Here is a 23,884-nt window from a genome sequence, read left to right as displayed (position 1 = left end):
CTCTATTAGTTTTAAGTGTAGAAGTCACCACTGTGCTACGTATTCCTCTGCGTTTGATGTTACGTCGGTGGTTTCGAAGGTAAGCCGCGCCCTGTCGAGTCAATTGGCGTTCGATTACAAAGGTACGTTAACACTGCGGCGGTACAGTTCGTAGGTCGCACGTCGCCTTGTTGGCGCATTTAACCTAAACCTGCGCTCACCTCTCTCACACCCCTGTCCCCTGATTCCAACGCCATCCCCATAAGGCACTGGGATTCGAGACCACGGTCAGTATTTATTGAGCAACAGTATTGTGTCACATATTGCGCGCACAACGGCACAATATTATTGCGCATTGTTTATGCCCGGGACGCGCTGTAGCGAGTGGAGTTATCTCTTGTTTAGAAGGGAATGTTTCAATGATCGCAGCTGTCGTCATGTCAGTGAGACAGAAAAACATCTTTTCCCTATCGGACGGTGAGATCTTCCCTCACCTGCTGGTCTTCTGTCCCTGGTACGTAGACATCAGTCTTGTTCATCAACTTTCTGAGCGTTGTTGCCAAGTCGGTGATATAATTAATAAAAAATGGGCAGGGGAAGCTAGAGTAAATGAAAGGCCTTCAGTGAAGTTAAACGTGAAAGTATATTTTAAAGCGGAAGAAACATAAATCAAGGTAGCCCTGTCACACAATTACATCTGTCCACTCCCAATTACAAACGATTTATCGAGGTTCATTCCTGCAGCAGACCAGATATTACACTTGACAAATACTTCCAGAAGTTCAATGGAGAAATGAAATCGAAAATCAGTACCGAGAGAGAGAGAGAGAGAGAGAGAGAGAGAGAGAGAGAGACTTCAGAAAACTCGCCGTAAGAAGCGATTTTAATATTAACTAAATGATGAATTGGGAAAGTGAAACTTCCTGGCAGATTAAAACTGTGTGCTGGACCGAGACTCGAACTCGGGACCTTTCCCTTTCGCAGGCAAGTGCTCTACCATCTGAGCTACCCTAGCACGACTCACGCCCAATCCTCACAGCTTTACTTCTGCCAATACCTCGTCTCCTTCCTTCCAAACTTCACTACAGAAGCTCTCCTGCTAACCTTACAGACCTAGCACTCCTGAAAGAAAGGAGTTCGAGCCTCGGTCCGGCACACAGTTTTAATCTGCCAGGAAGTTTCATATCAGGGTACACTCCGGTGCAGAGTGAAAATCTCATTCTGGAACTGGGAAAATGTTTAACCCGTCCATCCGATTTTCCGCCATTCAGGCATGACAATGATGCTGTTTATGGCTGGAGAAAATTAGTTCTGATTCTCGAGTTTGATTTATCTCATAGGCAGCTTTTTAATTACGTAATTGATAGATGTCCGATTGGTACAAATAACTTCCTCATCTAGATTTTATTCATGCCTGGTCTCCAGCCAGAACATATCGTCATCTGGACACAACGTTTCGGCGGCCCACCTGGCCGGCATCTTCAGGTGAGTCAATGCAACAGCCAACTCACCTGAAGAAAGCGGCCAGGTGAACCGCTGAAATGTTGTGTCCAGATGACAATATGTTCCGGCTGGAGACCAGACACGAATAAAACCTAGATGATGGAAATGAGCAGGCTGTCGCACTAACTCACCTGAAGATAGCGGCCATGTGGACCGCCGAAATATTGTGTCCAGATGCCAATACGTTTCGGCTGGAGACCCGACATGAATTCAACCAATTATTACGCTGGGAAAGTTTAGGAGCCACAATTTCGTAATCTTTTCAGCATCATGAACGTGTAATAGGGTTTTCTAGATTAATTTTATGACAGTAATTAGTATAAGGGGAGTCAGGGTGGCTTCGCTACATGCTCTGCCTATCCACGAGAAGTCTATGGGCTACAGTGTTAGTCACAACTGTGCTTTCAGAGCGAACATGTCAGCATTCGACGATATGGAACTCGATGCAAAAATCTGGATGTAACACTTCGTACGGATATGAAATGAAGTGATTACATTGGTTCAGTCGTTGGTTAAGCAGGTTGTAGAACACTGGGGAAGTGCAATCAGTCTACAAAGGAGATTGCTTACAAATCACTCTTGCGACCGGGTCTAGAATATTGCTCAAATGTGTGGGACCCGTATCATATAGGACTAACACGGGATGTTGAAGGTACATAGGAAAGGGCAGCACGAACGGTCACAGGCTTGTCTGATCTGTGGAAGAGTGTCACAGAGATGCTGAAGAAACTGAACTGGCAAAATCTTGAAGATAGACGTAAACCATCCTGAGAAAGTCTACTAACAAAGTTTCAAGAACTGGCTTTAATTGATGACTCTAGGAATATACTACAACCCTTACGTATCGCTCTCAAAAGGATTGTGAGGATAAGATTAAATAATTACAGCATGCACAGAGGTATTCGAACAATAATTCTTCCCGCACTCCATGCGTAAATGGAATGGGAAGAAACCCTAATAACTAGCACAATGGGACGTCCCCTTTGCCATGCACTCCTTGGTGGTTTGAGAGTATAGAGGTAGATGCAGATTACCTTGCGACTGTAAAAACTTTTGAAGGCCTCAAATTTCAACATTCACTGCACCAACTACTATCAGTTGTATTGTGATGGAAAACTGCGAAGCTATTTGCACGTGCTTGAAAAATACACCAAGGTGTAAAGCCGCAAAAGTATATTTTGAGGGAATAATAAAATAACGAATGTATTTGTACTTATATACATTACATTGAAGTTTACTGCTATTATTTAATAGGTACATTATCAGAAACTATAAAATTTGAAATGAATAATATACAAATTTGCAAAATATAGTCTAGCACCTTGTTGTGTAATTGCTTCAAACATTGGAAGTACTTGAGTAATTTGTTATTTGTAGAATTTCAGGAGGACATTTTGTGCTTCACATTTCAAGTCTCAGTCCTTATATTCAACAGATTTCATTTTCTACACTGTGGCCTATAGTAATATATTTTTGTCGAAATCTTCTACAGATAATTACTAGATGAGTATTAAATATGTAGCCCAGGTGCTCACTTGAATACACTTTGACAATTCCTTTCCTCTGTCTTCCCTGGTGTGTTCATACTCTTACGGCGTCACCGGATAAGTTGTTCATATCTGTAAATTACGAACTCTCAGCAGGAACTGGCGTGTTTTGAGCAATGCTACCCTTACACAGTACAATATGTTGCACAATATTTTGAGTAAGCAAGAGTATTTTTAAAGCTCTGCAGTGTCCTTCAACCGTTATTATCCCTCTGAGATGGTCAATATCATTTTACAATACTCAGTAACGCGCAATAAAAATTGATCGCGTGAGCACCCCTAAAGGGTTGTATTGCGCAATACATAGCTCTTTATGCGGAGACCGGGCGAAATTCAGTTCGGTGTGAACGCATTTCCGCAAAGAGTTGCAAAAACCTAAATGACAAATGATAAGGAAGTGGGTTGAAAGATGTATGTAGAAGCACCATTTGGTACTTCGAGAAATGAAATTCCTAATTGATCTGGAAACGCCAGATATCTCGTTGTTCACGATAGCAGACAAGGAAACTGAAGATCATGGTGTCATGACACAAAGCAGAAATGTTTATTTGCTTGACGCAGTGCTCAGAACTGATAAATAAGATCAGGTCAGCTGTCCATTGAGCACATATATTTATTTTTATTGCAACAGCACGCTGTATTTCTCAGTACCGAGATAAGATCGTGTAAGCTTTCAATCAGTAGTCAGTAAATATTTTTTTATTTAGTTTGTAACAGTTGTTGCGGTAGAGACATACTTAGAAAACACCACATGTACACGAAATACTACACAGTTCAGATTTTTAATCTGTGATTAATTGTTGTCTTTGTAGTTTACGAATGAGCTCCTAGTCGAGAACTTCTGTGAAGTTTGGGAGGTAGGAGACGTGGCACTGGCAGAAGTAAAGCTGTGCGGACGGGGCGTGAGTCGTGCTTGGGTATCTCAGATGGTAGAGCACTTGCCCGCGAAAGGCAAAGGTCCCGAGTTCGAGACTCGGTCCGGCACACAGTTTTAATCTGCCACGAAGTTTAAATCAGCACACAGTCCGCTGCAGGGTGAAAATCTCATTCTGGAAACATGTCCCAGGCTGTGGCTAATCCGTGTCTCCGTAATACCCTTTCTTCCAGGAGTGCTAGTTCTGCAAGGTATGCAGGAGAGCTTCTGTGAAGTTTGGAAGGTAGGAGACGAGGTACTGGCAGAAGTAAAGCTGTGAGGACAGGGCGTGAATCGTGCTTGGGTAGCTGAGGTGGTAGAGCACTTGCCCGCAAAAGATAAAGGTCCCGAGTTCGAGTCTCGGCCCGGCACACAGTTTTAATCTGGCACGAAGTTTCGCATCAGCGCATACTCCAATGCAGAGTGAAAATCTTATTCTGGAGCTCCTAATCTATTGAAATATTCACTGGAGGCTTTCAGACTTGTTTCGCTCGTCCTGCTTTTGTTTTAAGGCTGAGTTCTAACTGACATTTCTCGGACGTCTGGACCGTATTTTTAATTAATATTCATTTTTAATTAATATTCAACGTTTTTGAAGCTGCATCATATGATGTTTGCTATCAACGAATAACTCTTGCCCCACCATAGAGTTCCCGCGAAATATGATTTTATTTCCCAGCGGGGATTGGTTTCAGGTATAATCACTTCTCTCTCAACGTAAAAAATGATAAAAGGTCTTCAGCTGGCCATTTTTTGTTATGCGTCATTGCAAAGGAAGGCACTGTCGACACTCCTGAGACAAAGCCAACGGTTGGCTGCAGCAGCGGAGGCAGTCAAGAGTAGGTGTCTGCTATTTAGACCGGCAGATGGTATCTGGAGCAATTGGAAGACGCCCAAGCCGACTGTCCTGCCAACATGCCTCTCTGAGGCAATAGGCGTTGCGCAAGGTAAACTTGAACCCCGTTTATCCTCAATGACTTAACGTCTTACAAGCACACTAGCGGTAATTTACACGGCTCTGCAGTTTATTTGGAATGGGTTAAGTTGCCTCAGAACATCTCCGTTTGTTACGACGCAATTAGCCGTGGACAGCCTGGCAGCGGCAGGTTTTGGAAGGAAATGGTCTGCACATGAATCTTCGAACATTGAACTGCACGGTTTTATTTTAGGGAATGTATACGGATGTTGCTCTACAGCCCCTTTGCATGCTCTTATACACAACAGTTATCGCTACCTATTTATGAAGAGCAAGAGCATCATAATAAAACTGAAACGAACTTCGTCTCGTTGTCGAAGATACCGTGGTGTCGTGCGAAGCCTTATTGCGGCTGCAGCCGGAACACCACAACGGAGTCCCATTTGACGGCGGCTCAGCTGACTGATTAGAATTTCACACTATCGTATGGGAATACATTTGCATATTTTTCGAGGTATCCTGTACACAAGAATAAGTCAACTACTGATGACTAGGTTCCGACATCGAAACCATAACTCTATAAACACCAACTCTCTCACAGATCGCCCACAACTTCCCTCCTACACCCCAGAGGATTGCTGGCTGACACCTGGGTTTTGTCTCTCCAAAAAGCTTCACAAATTATTTAAACATAGAGGGTTTCAGCCACCTAAGTGTTAAGAGGGGAATGGTTGGCAGTCTCGTTGTTTATCATACAGTGAACATGTATTATTAATGTTATTTATCCAAAAGATACTAACAACGTTAAATACTCAGCTTTTGGTTGTGATGATGACATATACTGGGTGAACCCAAACTCCAGCGACATTTTGTTCACGGATATTTTCTGAGTATTTTTGTGTAATGCATCCATGGCTTGCAATAGCTCATGACAGAGTATAATGCAATTACGATTTATTGTTTTTATCCCCGTTTCCTTTTGATTTTACGAAAAGACATGCACAACAGTCAAAAAGCCTGTAATGAGTAATTGCCACAAAACACAGAATAGTACAACAGCTTTTAGACTGATGTGAAACTGTTGTGAAGTGGTTGGTGTTACAGATGGGTATAAATCAGCATAGCATCAGTGTGCTACTCTCCCACTGCATTCAGTAAACCTCACACGAGGTACTTATCACCCAATTCTTCATCAGTAGACCTATCAGTCCTGCTGCATATCATTGTTAATGAGCAACTAACGCTGCTGAAAAGACAAACCCAAAACGGAACCGAATAGTGCTGAAACCAAGTTCGAAGGTGAAGAGTAAAGTGGACAAATGTCAACACAAGTACCGTGAGTGAATGGAACAGTTTTGTTTCCAGACCAGACAAACAGTGCATATCATCGACATTTACGCTATTGTGTAATACAGATACAAATATAAATGAGTGTAAGAAATCAAACGAAATGCAGTTGTTCTGTAACGATCCACTAGAGACCATAGGTCCCTTATCCCAAAATACTCAGATAATATCCCTGAATAACCCCAGAAATTTTATCAGTGGAGTTCAGTTTCACCCTTCACACATTTATATATTTTTAAAAAATAATGGCATGTGCTTGCAATAGTGGATTTATGAATAAATAGTTTTAACATTCAAAGGTGATGATGATGTTTTTCAAAAAGTATTCTATCTCATTTATGTACAATGTAGGTAGAAGATACCTATTGTAAAGTAGTAATATTAGTAATGGGTATATGACAAAGGACTCGACAACTTTGAAAGCTCACACTGATTAATCCATTTAACTTACAGACGTGGTTTCGATGTCATTTTATACACAAATACATCACGTTTTTTACCTTTTTTTACCAATTGTGACCACAATTTGGCTCAATGTGACTTCCATTGGTTATGCAGCACACATCCCATCTGAATTTGATTTCTTGCCAAACTCGCTGCAGCATGTCAGGTATGGCTTATTGAATTGCGAGGTGGATTCTACTTCTGAACTCTGGTAGAGAAGCTGGTAAAGGTGGGACACAGACAGTATCCTTGATGAACCCGAAAGAAAAAATAAAGAGATGTCAGGTTCGGAGCAAATGGGGGCCATGATATTGGAGCACTTCAGTCCATCCATTTACATGGAAGGGGGACATTTAAGAAATCCAGGACGTCTGAGATGTAGTGTGGCAGACAGCCATCTTGCATAAACTGCGTTCTCGGGAATCTGTGTGATTAGAAACTTTTCCAGTATATCAGAGTACGCTATTCTGTTGACAGTTTTCTCTTGCTCAATGCACAAAACACATTCAATTTTGGGCTATGACATTCATGTTCCAGAATTTTCGTGGATTTTCACTGCCCCAAGCCCTACAGTTGTTTACTAATTTTATCACTTAGCACTTTGAAGACTGGACACTTAGAGGAATACTGTGCTGTGGAGACTGGCCATCTCCGTCATTATTTAAAGCGTTACTTGCACATGTATGATTGACATATCTTCAAGGGTAATTTCTTGCTCACTCAACAAAAAACAAAGGAATTACAGACGCAGAGTCTTAATTCATAGAGGCTGCTGGATCAAAATGGTGTCCGTTTTTTAAGACATGTCACAAAGGACAGGCACAACATATCCGTCACTCAACAAACGTGATGTATTTGTGGCAGAATTACAGCAAACTGCAAAACCTAACGAGTACATGCACGAAATTACATGAGTGTGACCACAATTTGGCTCAGCCATCCGCGACAGCGGCTGTTACATTCGCTAAGATTTCTTTCGAAATAAGTCTAGCAGTTGACAACAGAAGGCAGCATTTATCAAGGGACAGTCAGCGAGACGTCCACATTGGTTTCATACGAAATGAGTCCCAGTCCAATTTTCGAGCAACACGTGGCTCATGCGTCTAGAAAATCGCGGCCCTAGCTATACTTGGGTACAGTCTTTTGAACACCGTGATGTGGCCCGAGCTATGCTCTGGCTTGGACTCCAAACTTTTAAGTGAAAAGTGGACTCATCACTAAAGATTAACTTTCCAATGAAACTTCGTCGTCCAATCGATATAACATTGCCACACAAAAATCCTTACGAGCAGTTTTATCAGTATTTTTTAGTTCTTGTACCATTGCAAACTTTGATTTACAGCTATTTTCTTAACAAACGCCAGAGAGTCATTTTTGGTATGCCTAGCTCTCGAGAAACGTGCCAGATCTATTTTGTAGGACTGTTCACAGAGCTTTGTTTCACTTGCTCTAGGACACTGATCGACACGTGGGGACAACCAGAGGATTTGTTATGCCTTACCGGACATACAGTTTCAAGAAAAGTTACGCCACTCATAAACAGCAGACTACTGGGAGGTTCTTTACCACACTCTACGAAAATTACGTTGCACGATTGTCGCAGACTCCCACTCGTCAAACCAAAACACATAGTGGGCACACTCGAGATTTGTTAAAGCAGCCATCTTTGCTGTAACTGCCGCTAGCGCTTGCGGTGGCGTGATTCTGCACTAGTGAACCACGTGATGCAAGCACTTCATCTATTTTCCTTCAAGATGGCACCAAGCCGAAGTCTGTAAGTCGTATAAATAAGTTTGTACGAATTTTCAAAGTTGTACAGTTATTTTTGTGACACCTGTATATCTAGAGAATTGTTTTGTAATAAACTGTCTTCGTTTTGTTCGTCCCTCCACCTTCCACAAAACTAACATAAGTTTTCACAGATCTTGGGTACGCTGTTAGTGTGTATTGAGTGTGGTATCTTGTTTGACTGTCAGGTCGCTGCCCTGTTTGCAGACGGCCGTCGCTTCTGGCCCGCTCTCTTGCTGACCCGCTGTAGGCAGGACAGTTTCCGTTTGTTGCAGTCGTTCGACGACGAGGCGCGCGCCATCCGCGGCCAAGCGGCGCACCTGCTCAAGCGCATCCACACGCCGGTGCCCAGGGCCCTGAGGCCGCTGCCCGTCATCACCACGGGGTGAGTCACTCTCTCCTTCCGTCTCTCTCCTTGCTTCCCACCCTCACTGTTAAGGCCGGTATTACACTATCTTATTTCTTTGACAAAGATATGATCAAATATTCGTCAAATTTGTTTGACAAAGATATTTGACGTCGCGAAGGTATTACACTGTCGTCATATTTTTCATCAAATTTCAATATGGCGGACAACAACCTCTTATTATGCACTGCAGTTGCTAGTACGACAATTGCACTGTGTGTGTGTATTTGGAAGAAAAGAGGCGGAAAAAAAGAAAAGATGCTTGGATGAAGCCACAAGTATTTTGTCGAGATAGTAAAAGCATTCTGCAAACTGTGTCAGGAGAGCTGCTAATGAAGGACGTATATTACTTAGGTATGGGTGAGAGAGTATTTCAGTATTTGCTCAGTAAAGTAGCTTCTCGTATTACAAAAGAAAATACGCTTTTTAGAAATGCTTTACGTGCAGAAGACAGGCAAACTGTGACACTGGGATTTCTTGACACAGGAGAGAGCTACTATAGTTTACAACACTGCACTCGAATATCTCATTGCACATTAACCAAAATAATTACAGAAAGGTGTGAAGCGATTTATAAAGCACTGAAAGGGCAATGTGTGAATGTAAATAAATGTTTAATACAATATATGGGCAATAAGAACTATTTTTAATTTTGAATAATGGAATTAGTGTTCCAACAACTACAAAATTAATAAAAAGTACGAAACAGATGAAGCGCTGTTTAACTTGTGGCATCTAGAGTTCAAGGATAAACAAAGTAGAATGGAAAGCTAAGAAAGAATGTTTCATTTTCTATTCTCTATTCTGGCATGCTGAAAAGCTGTCTGGATGTTTCCAGATGTAGAGGTGGACGGCTGTAGCTTGATTGTGGACATGAAGTCGCCTGCAGCATATTCCATTTGCCCATCAACACACAATTAATAGCATACACTGTGCCCCTTGCTCACCCCCAACCTTGTCGAGGACAGTTTATTAAAAATATAAAAAAAAAAGAATCGAAGGAAAACACCAACTTTTAAGCCATATTTACAAACACACTACAGAGACATCAAGTAGCTGTAGCGACACCAGCGCTCCAAGCGGTTACATTTCACATTGCAGTGAACAGAAGACAAACGACTTTTATGATCAAATCGATGGCGAGGCCCTAGATTTGATCACATTTATTTGACGACAGGCAACATTTGACAAAGTTCCTTATTACACGATCAAATTTCTTTGACATAAACATTTGACATATCAACTTTGACTAAGAAATTTGATAGTGTAATACGGGTCTAAGTGCCGTAACAGTTGAGGTAGATTCGACGCGGAAGGTCCGCGCTACTACCGCGACGAGTCACATAACTCAGTATTGTTTACGTTTCTGCGGTAATGCCTCACTATAGCTCCCGACTATGATTTCCAAGATGTATTGACGGCAGCCATTTCCACTTCGCGCTTGAAAGTTGAGACCTTTTAAAAGGACCTTCTTTCGGTGTTACGGTGCGTTTACACCTTTGCAACTTCCCATGCGCTAAAGGTGTGCGTAGCCGTTGCTAAAGCAGGCTTTTGAGAAGAATGGGTACTCTAATAAGGAAATAACGACCGAATAACAGGAGGCCTAAGGACAACGATAGGACACAGAGGTGGGAGAACACGGTTTCTCTACCCTTCATCAAAAAAGTAACGGATCAAATCGGCAAGATTTTAAGGAAACATAACGCTCGACCGATTTTCAGACCAACTAAGAAAATAGGCCGAGCACTTCGTTCCGTTAAGGATAAACGTCCCCCTCTGTCTGCAAGTGTTGTATACAAGATTCCGTATAGATATGGTAGGGTCTACATTGGAACTACAAAGAGAAGTGTGAATACACGGTTGAAGGAACATAAAAGTCTTTGCCGACTAGGGAAAACAGACAAGTCATCCGTGGCGGAACATGCTCTTCAGTCGGGTGATCTCGTAGTGAAATTTTCGGAAACTGAAGTTTTATGTACTATGACGAACTATTATCCACAGCTATATAGAGAAGCCAACGAAATTTATAAACATGGGGATAATTTTTAACAGAAAAGAAGAAGCTATGAAACTCAGCGATATATGAACAGTGGCGCTACAGAATCGATGATAAGTTTTTATCTTTGACTTACTATGATCGATAATTATATTTTATCCTTGACAAGGTTTATCTGTGCTATCACGTGAAATCCAGACCACGCCCACTTTCCACGACTTCGACAGGAAACGTTAGCGATAGCCCTGGACATTTGCACAAGCCCCACCCATTTACCCCCCTCCACACCTACCCCCCACGAACCAAGAGCGCTTCAATATGATCTTTGGTAGTCCTCCTCGCTGTCGCTGTCGTGTTTTTGTTCGTCGTTTTATGTTTTACCGCGGTTGTTCATACTAGCAGTGTTGTGCTGTTAGTACTTCTTAGCAGTTTGTGTAATACTGTCAAAATATGCCCTCTCAATAAAGTTATCATACACAAGGTACCTAATCTTGACTGTTGTGGTCAACTGCTGTCAAAACTGATATCTAACAGACATTAAAGTACGATAAGATGTGTTGGAATGACACTGACGAAATTATGTACATATGTTTAACAATAGGCAGCTCTAAAGCTCTCAAACACTGAAGAAGAACTCAAAGTAATCTCGTGTCTGCTATAAGCAAGCAATCATAAGAGTTCACAAGTAAAAATTCACCCATTACATAGGCAAATATTAATGAAGAATGTCACTGTATAAATATCTGACTGCTTGCAATACGCATTTCTACATTATTCCACTCTTATATTCTTTAGTCTTAATGAGGTAATCAGAAACAAACTAAGACATCGACTTTGTCTTGTTTATGCACAACATTGACTTTAGACAATCGAGATAATGGACAGCATCCTTGGCGATACTACCAATTAATATTTCCCAACAGAATTTCTTACACTACGCGATGTGACGGAAATTTGCGCTCACTGCAGTTATCAAATATCAGATTTTTTGATATAGTGCAGATGAAAGCTCATGAAATAAAAAAGACAGTGTGGATACCATTTTTATTTTTCTTTCTTATTGATGATTCAATGAATGTATTTCTAATTCTTTTCACAATGGTGCCGGAAAAACTGTATTTCGTACTAACTACTGATTTTCTCCCTTGTTATGACTGGCATATCTGTGATACGAACAACTTTGATGTCGGAACATGCGGCAGATCATGGGCGGAGCTTAGGATATGGATTGGTGTGGAGGGGGGTGATTGGGCGGGACTTGTGCACTGTCCGGGGCTGTCGCTAACGTTACGTTTCTTCGACGTCCGATTCGTCAGTCGCCAAGACTGAGCACAACCAGGAGCACCTCTGAAGATGTCCAACGTAGCTTTGGACGAATCGTCAGGCCGGCCGAAGTGGCCGCACGGTTCTGGCGCTGCAGTCTGGAACCGCGAGACCGCTACGGTCGCAGGTTCGAATCCTGCCTCGGGCATGGATGTGTGTGATGTCCTTAGGTTAGTTAGGTTTAACTAGTTCTAAGTTCTAGGGACTAATGACCTCAGCAGTTGAGTCCCATAGTGCTCAGAGCCATTTGAACCATTTTTGAACGAATCGTCAGGGATAGAAAAGTTCCATGGACCACAGCCATACAAACCGGAAGAATTCTCGGCAGCTGAAACATCTGGTCGTGAAAGCCTTCATTGTATCATTATGAAGACTGTTGTACAGCCATACACAACAACAGTTGTCTGTCCATTTGTCGCATACAACGTGTGTCATCTGAAGAGGTCACATGTCGCCACTCAGTGTACATCCAATTGGGGCATTGGCGTGCAAATTCCAGCCTTCGTCGACGATCAACAGCAGTCAGCGTGGTTGCATGAACCAGATGCCTACTGCAGAGGCTCGTACGCAGCAATGTTCGCTGAGTGGTCACTGAGGAGACACTGTTGGTAGCCCCTTGGTTCATGTGAGTGGTCAGTTGCTCAACAGTTGCATGTCTTTGCCAATACACATCTCTGCAGCTATCGTTCACCCCAGTCTTCTATGGCTCGTGGTGTACTTACAGTTGCTTCGGCGCATTCTACCATGCACGGAATACTGTCACCAGAGCGTCATGCGAAAATTTTATCAACTCAGCCATTTTGGAAATGCTTCCATCCTTAGCCAACGAACGTGGAATTTTGGACGTCACGTAAATCGCCCCTTTTCCGCATTAGAACAATGACAGCACTGTTTTTCGTGTCCCCCCCTCCCACCCCCTCCGACACGTTTTATATATTCTCCACTGCTAGTGCTGTCCCCTGCTACTTGTAAGTACCGGGTAATCAAAAAATCAGTATAAATTTGAAAACTGAATAAATCACGGAATAATGTAGATAGGGAGATACAAATTGACACACATGCTTGGAATGACATGCGGTTTTATTAGAACCAAAAGCATACAGACGTTCAAAAAACGTCCGACAGATGGCGATTCATCTGATCAGAATAGCAATAATTAGCACAACAAAGTAAGAGAAAGCAAAGATGTCCACCATCATTCCTCAACAATAGCTGTAGTCGAGGAATAATTTTGTGAACAGCACTGTAAAGCATGTCCGGAGTTAATGGTGAGGCATTGGCGTCGGATTTTGTATTTCAGCATCCCTAGAGATGTCGGTCGATCACGATACACTTGCGACTTCTGGTAACCCCAAAGCCAATAATCGCACGGACTGAGGTCTGGGGACCTGAGAGGGCAAGCATGACGAAAGTGGCAGCTGAGCACACGATCATCACCAAACGACGCGCGCAAGAGATCTTTCACGCGTCTATTTCTTTTGGTTCTAATAAAACCCCATGTCATTCCAAGCATGTGTGTCAATTTTTACCTCTCTATCTACATTATTCCGTGGTTTATTAAGTTTTCAAATTTATACTGACTTTTTGATCACCCGGTAGTTATTGCACTTGACGTCTAACATAGGCGGTGGTCACGTTAATGTGACTGGAGTGTGTATAACGAGTGAATAAGTCAGTGCTGTTGTCGGAACTCGCGTACTAAGGGGTAAAATGAACAAAATGAAAACAAACACAAATCTGCCATCCGAGAACTATGGCCTCCTTTTGACAACGGAAACGAGAACACAGCCAAGAACTGAAAAGCGAGAACTGAGACACGGAAACCGAAAACCGCAATCTGAGAACCGAGGTCGGTTTTAGCAAAAATCGAGAACTCGTTGGAATCGAGAATTACACGGTCCGAGATGGTAACAGTTACAGAAAGTAGGAATTTCATCTTGGAAAGAAATTGGTGCGTATGCGTTGAGGCAAGTGAGCCATGGCAGCTTGTACTCAAGCGACGGATCTCAACGATTCGTTGCATGCCGTCTCACCACTATCAGTTGCTTGCCTTGAACCTGCGAAGCTCATCTATACCTACAGCTGCACTTCGCAAACCACTCTGAAGTGTGTGGCAGAGGATAAGTCCCACTGTACCAGTTACAAAGGCTTTTTCCCCTTCCATTCGCGTTTGGAGCGTGTGAAGAATGACCGTTTACATGTCTCTGTGCGTGCTGTAATTAATCTAATCTTGTGCTCACGCTCGGCATGGGACAGATATGTAGGCGGTTGTAGTATCACAATAACGAAGGGATATGTGCAGGACAACAGAAGCACATCCGTTTGGAATGGCTATAGGAGTAATTTCAACCAGTACTAACGCCACCATGTCGATAAGTTTTGCTATGGAGAATGAGTTACTACATTTAGCAGCATTTACCGTTGATCTCCGTATCCCCACGAATACTTGCAGAACATAAATAAAAAACAACGAGAATCGTAATTTATTAAACTTGTTTTGTAATGCTGGTCTTTGGAAATGTAGCCGGCCGATGTGGCCGAGCGGTTCTAGGCGCTTCAGTCTGGAACCGCGCGGCCTCTACGGTCGCAGGTTCGAATCCTGCCTCGCACATGGATGTGTGTGGTGTCATTAGTTAGGTTTAAGTAGTTCTAAGTTCTAGGGGACTGATGACCTCCGATGTTAAGTCCCATAGCGCTCAGAGCCATTTGAACCTTTTTTTTGGGGGGGGGGGGGAAATGTAGGTTACTTTACTGAATACATTCTCGACTCCAAGTGGGTTGTACGCTTCTTTCTAGTGTGGTAATACAATTAGTTTTTCGCTTTTTAGCTCTCATTTCCATTTTCATTCATTTTTCTTATAGTTTCATCATCATTATCAGCCAGTTCAATCACTTGCGGCCTCGTTGAGTCAGCGTGCAGCACAGAATCTCTGCAGGTTCTTCCATTTCTGCCGATCTTGAGTTTCCCGTTGCCAGTTCACCCCGGCTGTCATTCTCAAGTCTCTGTCCCATCTGCCTGGTGGTCTTCAAAATGGCTCTGAGCACTATGGGACTCAACTGCTGTGGTTATCAGTCCTCTAGAACTTAGAACTACTTAAACCTAACTAACCTAAGGACATCACACACATCCATGCCCGAGGCAGGATTCGAACCTGCGACCGTAGCAGTCGCACGGTTCCGGACTGCGCGCCTAGAACCGCGAGACCCTGGTGGTCTTCACTGTGGTCTCATGTGGTAAATTGGACTCCAATCTAGTACTTTTTTGACCACCTGCCATCTTTTCTTTGAGTGACGTGACCAGCCCACTGCCATTTCAAGGTATTCTACATCTAAATCTACATCTACAGAGATACTCCGCAAGCTGGTGGAGGGTACCCTGTACCACTACTAGTCATTTCCTTTCCTGCTACACTCGCAAACAGAGCGAGGGACAAACGACTGTCTATATGCCTCCCTATGTGCCCTAATTTCTCATGTCTTATATTTGTGGTCCTTACGTGCAATGTACGATGGCAGCAGTAGAATCTTTCAGCAGTCAGCTTCAAATTCTGGTTCTCTAAATTCTCTCAATAGTGTTTCTTGAAAAGAACATCACATTCCCTCCAGGGATTTCCATTTGTGTTGTTCGAACCTACCGGTAACAAATCTAGTAGCCCACCTCTGAATTGCTTCGATGTCATCCTTCAATCCAACCTCGTACGGATCCAAAACAATGCTGAAGCAGTATATAAGAATAGGTCGCACGAGCGTCCTATGTGCGGTCTCCTTTACAGGTGAACCACTCTTTCCTAAAATCCTCCCAATAAACCGACCATTCGCCTTCCCCACCACAGTTCTTACATGCTCGTTCCACTTCATATCGCTTTGCAACGTTACGTCTACCTCCAGATATTTAAACGACTTGACTGTGTCAAGCAGGACGCTGCACTGTTTCCAAATATTACAGGTTTGATCTTCCTACTCACTCTTTTCAATATGTCACTGGCCTTTATTGTCTGTCTGTTATTAACTGCTTCCTTTCCATCTATCGTTGTGTAGCCCAACATTGACCTTTCCACCCCTCTTGGTGTTCCTATTAGTTTCCAAACAATGAATGCATTTAATGTCCATGCCTCACAGCCACAAGTTATTACTGGCAGTACACACTGGCCAGAAACTGTTTTCTTCAACTCAGCCAACATTTTAGACTTCAGAACTGAAGAGTATGCTTCATAAGCTTGCCAGCTTAATTTAATACATCGAAATATTTCTGTTTTTAGGTATCCTTTCATATTTACAAGTTGACCCAGATAGACATATTCTGTGACTTTTTTGCTGTTGTGTGCTTCTGAAGGGTATACATCCCTCTGGTGTCCACTCATTCATCATAATCTTGGTTTTATCATAGTTCATTTCTAGACAAACTTCAGAGCAGAATAATGCAAGTTCTCGAACAAATATTTGAAGCTCTTCTATGTTATTTGTAAACAGAATAATGTCATCAGCAATCAGAATTTGAATTCACTTTGTTTTACAATCCATTTCAGACAGTGGCTTGTCTAGGACTGTTGGAAACAACATGCAGGTGTCAAAAACATAAAAACAGTCGTGTGTGGAAAACGACTTGCTGTTTTGAAACGTTCATTTCTGCATTGTTTGACTTGATTTCATCGTGTGCACGTTGTCCCTCATTTCTTAAATACGTTCCTTCGTAAGCTGACTTCGTTATTAGTTAGAAAGTAGGCTATTTCGATAGAAGAGAAAATTGGAATGGTTTACGTTTATGGAGAAAGTGACAAAATTGTCAATAATGCTGCAGCCATTTACGCTCAACGTTTTACACATAGGATGTCAGGTTATTCGACAGTTTTTCACGGAGGGTACTGTACAACCACGAAAAAGGAATCGTTGAAGAACAGCTGCTGGAGAGAATAATGAAACTGCCATATTAGCTGCACTGCACTGTAATCCCGACTTTAGCTCTCAGCTGTGAATTGAGGATTAGTCAGACTCTGTTTGCCGAATTTTGAAACATAGAAAATATTATTTCTCATATTTCCCTCCATCAGGAACTTCATGCCAATTATTTCCAGAACCGAGTAACATTTTGCCAGTGTCGCATCAGCAACTACAGAGACTTCAGTTTCTTTGGTCGATTATCGTTCTCTGACGAGTCGACCTTGACGAATCACAGTAAGATTAGTTGACACAACATGCATTATTGGAATGTGAATGTTTGATGTGCAACAATTCGTGGCAAACTCACTGGTACTACATTCTTTATCAAAATCACCGAAATGATGATAAACACCGAACATTCTGAGGAGGATGATCTTGCAATATTGCTTGTAACCTTCCCTTGGGCTTGCGACAAGCAATGTGGTTTCAATGATAGTTGTCCAGCACATTATTCTGTAGCAGCACGGGAAGTATTAAATCGCTTGTACAGCTGTCGGTGGATCGGAAGAGGCTGTCCACTGCCTCGTCCTGTAAGATGGCCAGACTTACTTGGCCTGATTTTTGTTTTTTGGAGGTACTTGAAGAGTGAAATTTATATTGAAATACCAATAACGCGCGAAAACATGATTCAGGGATTCGCCAATGCGTGTCAGCAGATTACATTGGAAACATTTGTCAGTTGTGTCGAATCATTCTATGTGCGTATAAAACAAGTGCACTGAAGTGGGCGGCGATATTTCTGTGAACTTACTGTGAAATAGTTCTTACAAATGAGCACCCAGTTGGTGAGAGGTGAGAGGACGTACCTCAAACAAGCTCCCTATTGCTGACAGGTAAAATGGAAATGTCGTGTGGCTAGGGCCTCCCGTCGGGTAGACCGTTCGCCTGGTGCAAGTCTTTCGAGTTGACGCCACTTCGGCGACTTGGGTGTCGATGGGGATGAAATGATGATAAGGACAACACAACACGCAGTCCCTGAGCGGAGAAAATCTCCGACCCAGCCGGGAATCGAACCCGGGCCATTAGGCATGACATTCCGTCACGTTGAGCACTTTTTTAAATCTCATTTTTGTTCTACATGGCTCGTTGATTTTTTTCGTTGCGGACGTCCGTTGACAGCCGTTTAGTTTGTTCCTTGATCCGTTCACTCAGTTTTTATTTTTTTATTTTATTTTTTTTATTACAGAGGGTTGCTAACCCTCTGCCCGAACACGCTGAGCTACCGTGCCGGTACCACTCAGCTTCCAGGGGCGGACGTTGGTGACAGGTGAGACGAAACAACTGAAACGAGCACCCAGTTGGTGAGAGGATACACCTTCAATAAGCTTCTGTCACATTTACTGAGCATGTCTACTTTTTTTTTTGTTATTAAACGCATTTTACTCTAGATGGTACTGTTTTGGGGCTCAGTTGTGTTATTTGTCGACTACTGCGTCATCTATCGCACAACGCCAAAAGTGTTACACATAAAAGTTACATTTATTTTCTAGAATCTGAATCTACATTAAAAATGAAATGTTGCTACTTAAGATTTCAAAGCTGCTACCCACCCCACGTCCTGTGGATGCTTTTCGGCTTTGTAATCCGATGCGTACTTGTTGAGTTATTTCGTTGCCTCGGACTAAAAAATTCACTCTATATACTGAAACACTCGCGATATATGTGGCTAATAGAAATATTGGAGCTACAAGGAATTTACATTCGTCAGTCGAAATATTCCAATAAATCGTAGGAATGAGTAATGAGAAATTCTTCACTTTGTTTCTGAGTCATGTAAGTGTAAGAATCTCTACCTGTCTAAGAGGCTTCTACAAGGTGTTCGGTTGTCAGCTTTACGCAATGTTCTTACTGTACGCTTCTGTAGACTTGCACAGATAGCATTGCACATTTGAGGATTTTCGTGTTGTTGTCTGCTGGACAGGTATGAGTACGAGGAGCTGCCTCTGCCGCCGCGCATCACGTCTGACATGTACATCCAACGGCTGCTGGGTCTGCGTGACGTGCAGCACGAAGTGCTGAGCCGGTCCTACTACAACGAGCCAGGCTCTCGCGCCAACATCGGTACGTATCGTATCACGCGTGATACTCGCAACAGCATGCTGCAGCGCTGAGGGACGCGCGCTATTCGTCTTTGCTAAACTCTCTTCTGTCTGCTGTCACTCTCTTCTCTCAGTTTCTCTGTCTCCAACAGCTAATGTCACTGGTACGCAGTCGTAAATCAAACGCCTGCGAGAAAACCTATCTTGCCAACGGAAATGGTTTAAAGAAGAAACTCGATATGTGTTTTAATTTATTGCGTGTTAAAATAAAATAAAAATATTGCATGCGACATCGTTTCTCAACTGGTGCGAATACTTATGGCGTCGCTTGTTCATCATTACAAGCTGTAATAACCTGTGGCAATTTAAAATAAATTCGTATCTCACGTACAGCAATGTTGGAAGACCTGGGGTTCGTAACAGGACACGCTACGGTATCGTCTAAACGCTAAAATACTGAAATAAGAGAGTTGCCCCCACCAAATTAGGCCTGTACACACTCTTGATGTTCTATAGGTTCCCTGTCAAGAACGTGGAACGAGTCATTCGTAGCTTTTTATGGTTTCCACTCGTTCCCCATACACATAAATAGAAGTACGTTTTTTCAGGAAGAGGGAGGGAGCGGTCTTATCGTCATTTCCGAACGAAATTTTGTTTACTTCATTTTTTACTTTCCGGTACCGCTACGTGAGAATTCTTCTGCAGTTTTCTCTTTACGGATTACGCTTCTTTGAAAACAAAACGTAAATTGGCCATGGCTGCACGTTTGGCATTCCTTTCGCATGCAGCTCCTATATTGGAGCTATTGCAAAAGCAACTGAAATCACAGAAAAATGAAAGCGTGATAATTGGTTCGGTGAAACGAAAAGAAACCTACATTTTGTAGATCAGCGTGTGTATTTTTCTTCATGATGGGGAAGGCTACTGAGTGAGGTGAGAGGTTAGCACTGTGCTGCTGAAGAGTAGTGAAAGTTTAGATAGGGCAAATCATTACAGTTAGCGACGCCTTGTGTAAAATATTAACATTGCAAATCAGTTATTTTCTTACCATTCTTCAATTTTCTCTTGCAGTTCGAAATAATCAGCATTTTGTATCTTATCACACCAGGTTCAATGTCACTCTTTCATCAATTTACTAACATGAGGGCTCAAATCTCGGGTGAATCGCCTAAAACTTGCACACCTTATATTTTCTGAACGATTTGAGGTATGGAAACGATGTTGGCAAATGTTACTGTATTCACACCTTCCAAGCTGACACTGCGTAGTGTCTGATAGGCAGCAACAAAAGTCACAAGACGGTGTATGACCTGGAGCCGATATTCAATTGTTTCGCATGGTCACCAACCTTCCCCAGACATAACATACAATACTGTGTACACAGGCATTGTTCTTAATATTCTGTGTTGAGTTTTGTTTCGCGTATCGTGATCGAGTAATCTTAAATTGAGTGATGCTGGTCCTCTGAGGGAGTTATCAACTGCAATCTGTATGTACAATGAGATCAATTTTAGCTAGCCAACCGCGTAAAATGATGATTAACCCCATCAAGTATTGACAGTGAGATGTGGAAAGCAATAGAGAGCTCCACTGCAGTACAGCGACAGCCGATTCCGGACATTTGATTTCATTGTAGCACATTTATCGGGTATTTTTGTTGAAAGTTTTAACGCCAACATTGGCAGACATTATATCACCATACTTGTGTTTTCAAGAGCTTAAGAATGCCGTTAAAAACTTACATCGCTCAAAAAGCAAGGGAGAAAACTTGCTTCAGTAATCTGGGTAATCCAAGAGTTACAAGCGTTACTCATACAACAAAATTACATATCCCTCTTTTACTACCATTAATCGAAAATCTCGTTTCAATACCTAGAGCTGTTCATGCCTTAATAGGATGCAAGGTTGAGGTGATCGACCCTGTATGTCAGTGAAGTTCTTGACTGGGCAACCATATAAAGACAGCAATGAATAGCACTGGCAGTTACACTGATGAAGTTGAAAATCAGAATCTAGCCCATTTGTTTAGGGGAAAAAACAAAAAGTTGTCACAATCACAAATCGGTGGGGGTAGGGATGGAGCATCAGTGAAGCATGTTGAGGGCAGCAAGGCCGTGGGCCTATGCTGATCGGCGATGGCTTCTTGCAGGCAAAGGCCACCTGGCGTGCGTCACGTACGCTGGCGGGAAGGCCTTCTCCAGGCGGCGACCACTCGCTTCCCATGAGAACAACGGGGACTACATCAGGAACAACGTCAAGATGCTGTCGCACTACGAGAGAATGCGCGAGGCCGCCAAGAGCCCGGTAGTCGAGGAAAAAGGTACATGAGGTCTCCGCTCTTCAGGTGCAGGCTTGTCGAGGTGCCCGTGATGCGAGTTCAATGAGAGCTGCAGTAGTGTTATTGTTGACCCATAATTCATCTGTATGGATTATAACAAAAGGTGTTTAGGCGTCTGATTCATGTTGCATGAAATTAATACTCATCAGATCTTCTTGAATTATGTAATAGGCCTATCCCAAAAACAGGACTATTTCCTTTTATTATTAATATGAAACAGCAGAATATACTACATTAACCGTGAACAGTGGAAGGTGCTGTACATATCATATTTTGCTTCCATCAGTGTAGACGTAAGCATGTTCTCGCAATGAAACACCTTGATTCTTGCAGAAATACCGTTACAAATTCTGTTTTGGCAATACCGGGGTAAAGCTATCATCAACCCAACATTGTTTTAAACATAGTGCTTCACTATGCATGATCATGTTAGAGGTGACATACCGTTGCCTTCAGCAATTATATTGTCAAGTCACCTCTCAAAAGCCTGATTAAGCACCTTTCCAAATGGACTGCTGCAAGACATGCAGGATGAAAGTCAGTGAGGTGCTGGGAGGTACCAAATGGGATGTGGAGCTGTGCTGACTCTAGTGCCATGGCCAGCTGCATGAAGTTTCTTGGCTGAAGATCTGTGGTGTGAACAGCCTGATCAAGGTGGTCACATAGATTCTCAACTGGGTTTAAATCTGAGGAGTTTGGTGGCCAGGGAAGTGTGGTAACTCATCATGGTGCTGTCCAAACCACACACGTACACTGCAAGCTTTGTGACACATTTGCATTGTCCTGCTGGTAGTTGCCATCAAGCCATGGAAAACCAACTGCATGTAGGGGGACCATGGTCCCCAATGATAGACCCGTACTTGTGTTGATCCATTGTGGAATGACGAGATCATGCAGGGAATGCCAACAAAACATTCCCCAGACCATACTGCCACCTGCTTTGGTGTGCGCCCTCTCAATGATTGTTGCAGGGTGTTTGCTTTCAGACATTCCATGCTGTATATGCCTGATGGGCTGTAAAATGTGATTCATCTGAAAAGGGCACCTGCGACCACTAAATGGACTTCCAGCTGCAGTATGTTGTTGTTGTGGTCTTCAGTCCTGAGACTGGTTTGATGCAGCTCTCCATGCTACTCTATCCTGTGCAAGCTTCTTCATCTCCCAGTACCTACTGCAACCTACATCCTTCTGAATCTGCTTAGTGTATTCATCTCTTGGTCTCCCTCTACGATTTTTATCCTCCACGCTGCCCTCCAATACTAAATTGGTGATCCCTTGATGCCTCAGAACATGTCCTACCAACCGATCCCGTCTTCTGGTCAAGTTGTGCCACAAACTTCTCTTCTCCCCAATCCTATTCAGTACTTCCTCATTAGTTATGTGATCTACCCATCTAATCTTCAGCATTCTTCTGTAGCACCACATTTCGAAAGCTTCTATTCTCTTCTTGTCCAAACTATTTATCGTCCATGTTTCACTTCCATACATAGCTACACTCCATACAAATACTTTCAGAAATGACTTCCTGACACTTAAATCTATACTCGATGTTAACAAATTTCTCTTCTTCAGAAACGCTTTCCTTGCCATTGCCAGTCTACATTTTATATCCTCTCTACTTCGACCATCATCAGTTATTTAGCTCCCCAAATAGCAAAACTCCTTTACTACTTTAAGTGTCTCATTTCCTAATCTAATTCCCTCAGCATCACCCGACTTAATTCGACTACATTCCATTATCCTCGTTTTGCTTTTGTTGATGTTCATCTTATATCCTCCTTTCAAGACATTGTCCATTCCATTCAACTGCTCTTCCAAGTCCTTTGCTGTCTCTGACAGAATTACAATGTCATCGGCGAACCTCAAAGTTTTTATTTCTTCTCCATGGATTTTAATACCTACTCCAAATTTTTCTTTTGTTTCCGTTACTGCTTGCTCAATATACAGATTGAATAACATCGGGGAGAGGCTACAACCCTGTCTTACTCCCTTCCCAACCACTGCTTCCCTTTCATGTCCCTCGAATCTTATAATTGCCATCTGGTTTCTGTACAAATTGTAAATAGCCTTTCGCTCCCTGTATTTTACCCCTGCCACCTTTAGAATTTGAAAGAGAGTATTCCAGTCAACATTGTCAAAAGCTTTCTCTAAGTCTACAAAAGCTAGAAACGTAGGTTTGCCTTTCCTTAATCTTTCTTCTAAGATAAGCCGTAAGGTCAGTATTGCCTCACGTGTTCCAGTGTTTCTACGGAATCCAAACTAATCTTCCCCGAGATTGGCTTCTATTAGTTTTTCCATTCGTCTGTAAAGAATTCGTGTTAGTATTTTGCAGCTGTGACTTATTAAACTGATAGTTCGGTAATTCTCACATCTGTCAACACCTGCTTTCTTTGGGATTGGAATTATT

The 23,884-nt window shown here is 42.6% G+C and overlaps 1 protein-coding gene across 1 annotated transcript in view; it reads left to right on the top strand.

The window, feature by feature from the left end:
• The window catches only part of LOC126198693 (uncharacterized), a 117,316-nt gene that overhangs the window by 71,216 nt on the left and 22,216 nt on the right, over nucleotides 1–23,884 (top strand). The window contains exons 5-7 of the mRNA XM_049935192.1: nucleotides 8,626–8,822; nucleotides 19,022–19,161; nucleotides 21,289–21,459. Of these exons, the coding sequence (XP_049791149.1) occupies nucleotides 8,626–8,822; nucleotides 19,022–19,161; nucleotides 21,289–21,459 (508 nt within the window). The remainder of the gene's footprint in view (nucleotides 1–8,625; nucleotides 8,823–19,021; nucleotides 19,162–21,288; nucleotides 21,460–23,884) is intronic.

This window comes from Schistocerca nitens, chromosome 1, assembly GCF_023898315.1.
Source record: "Schistocerca nitens isolate TAMUIC-IGC-003100 chromosome 1, iqSchNite1.1, whole genome shotgun sequence".
Classification (NCBI taxonomy): Eukaryota; Metazoa; Arthropoda; class Insecta; order Orthoptera; family Acrididae; genus Schistocerca; species Schistocerca nitens.
The sequence above is the reverse complement of the archived record's forward strand: the minus strand, read 5'-3'. Positions and strand labels throughout refer to the sequence as shown.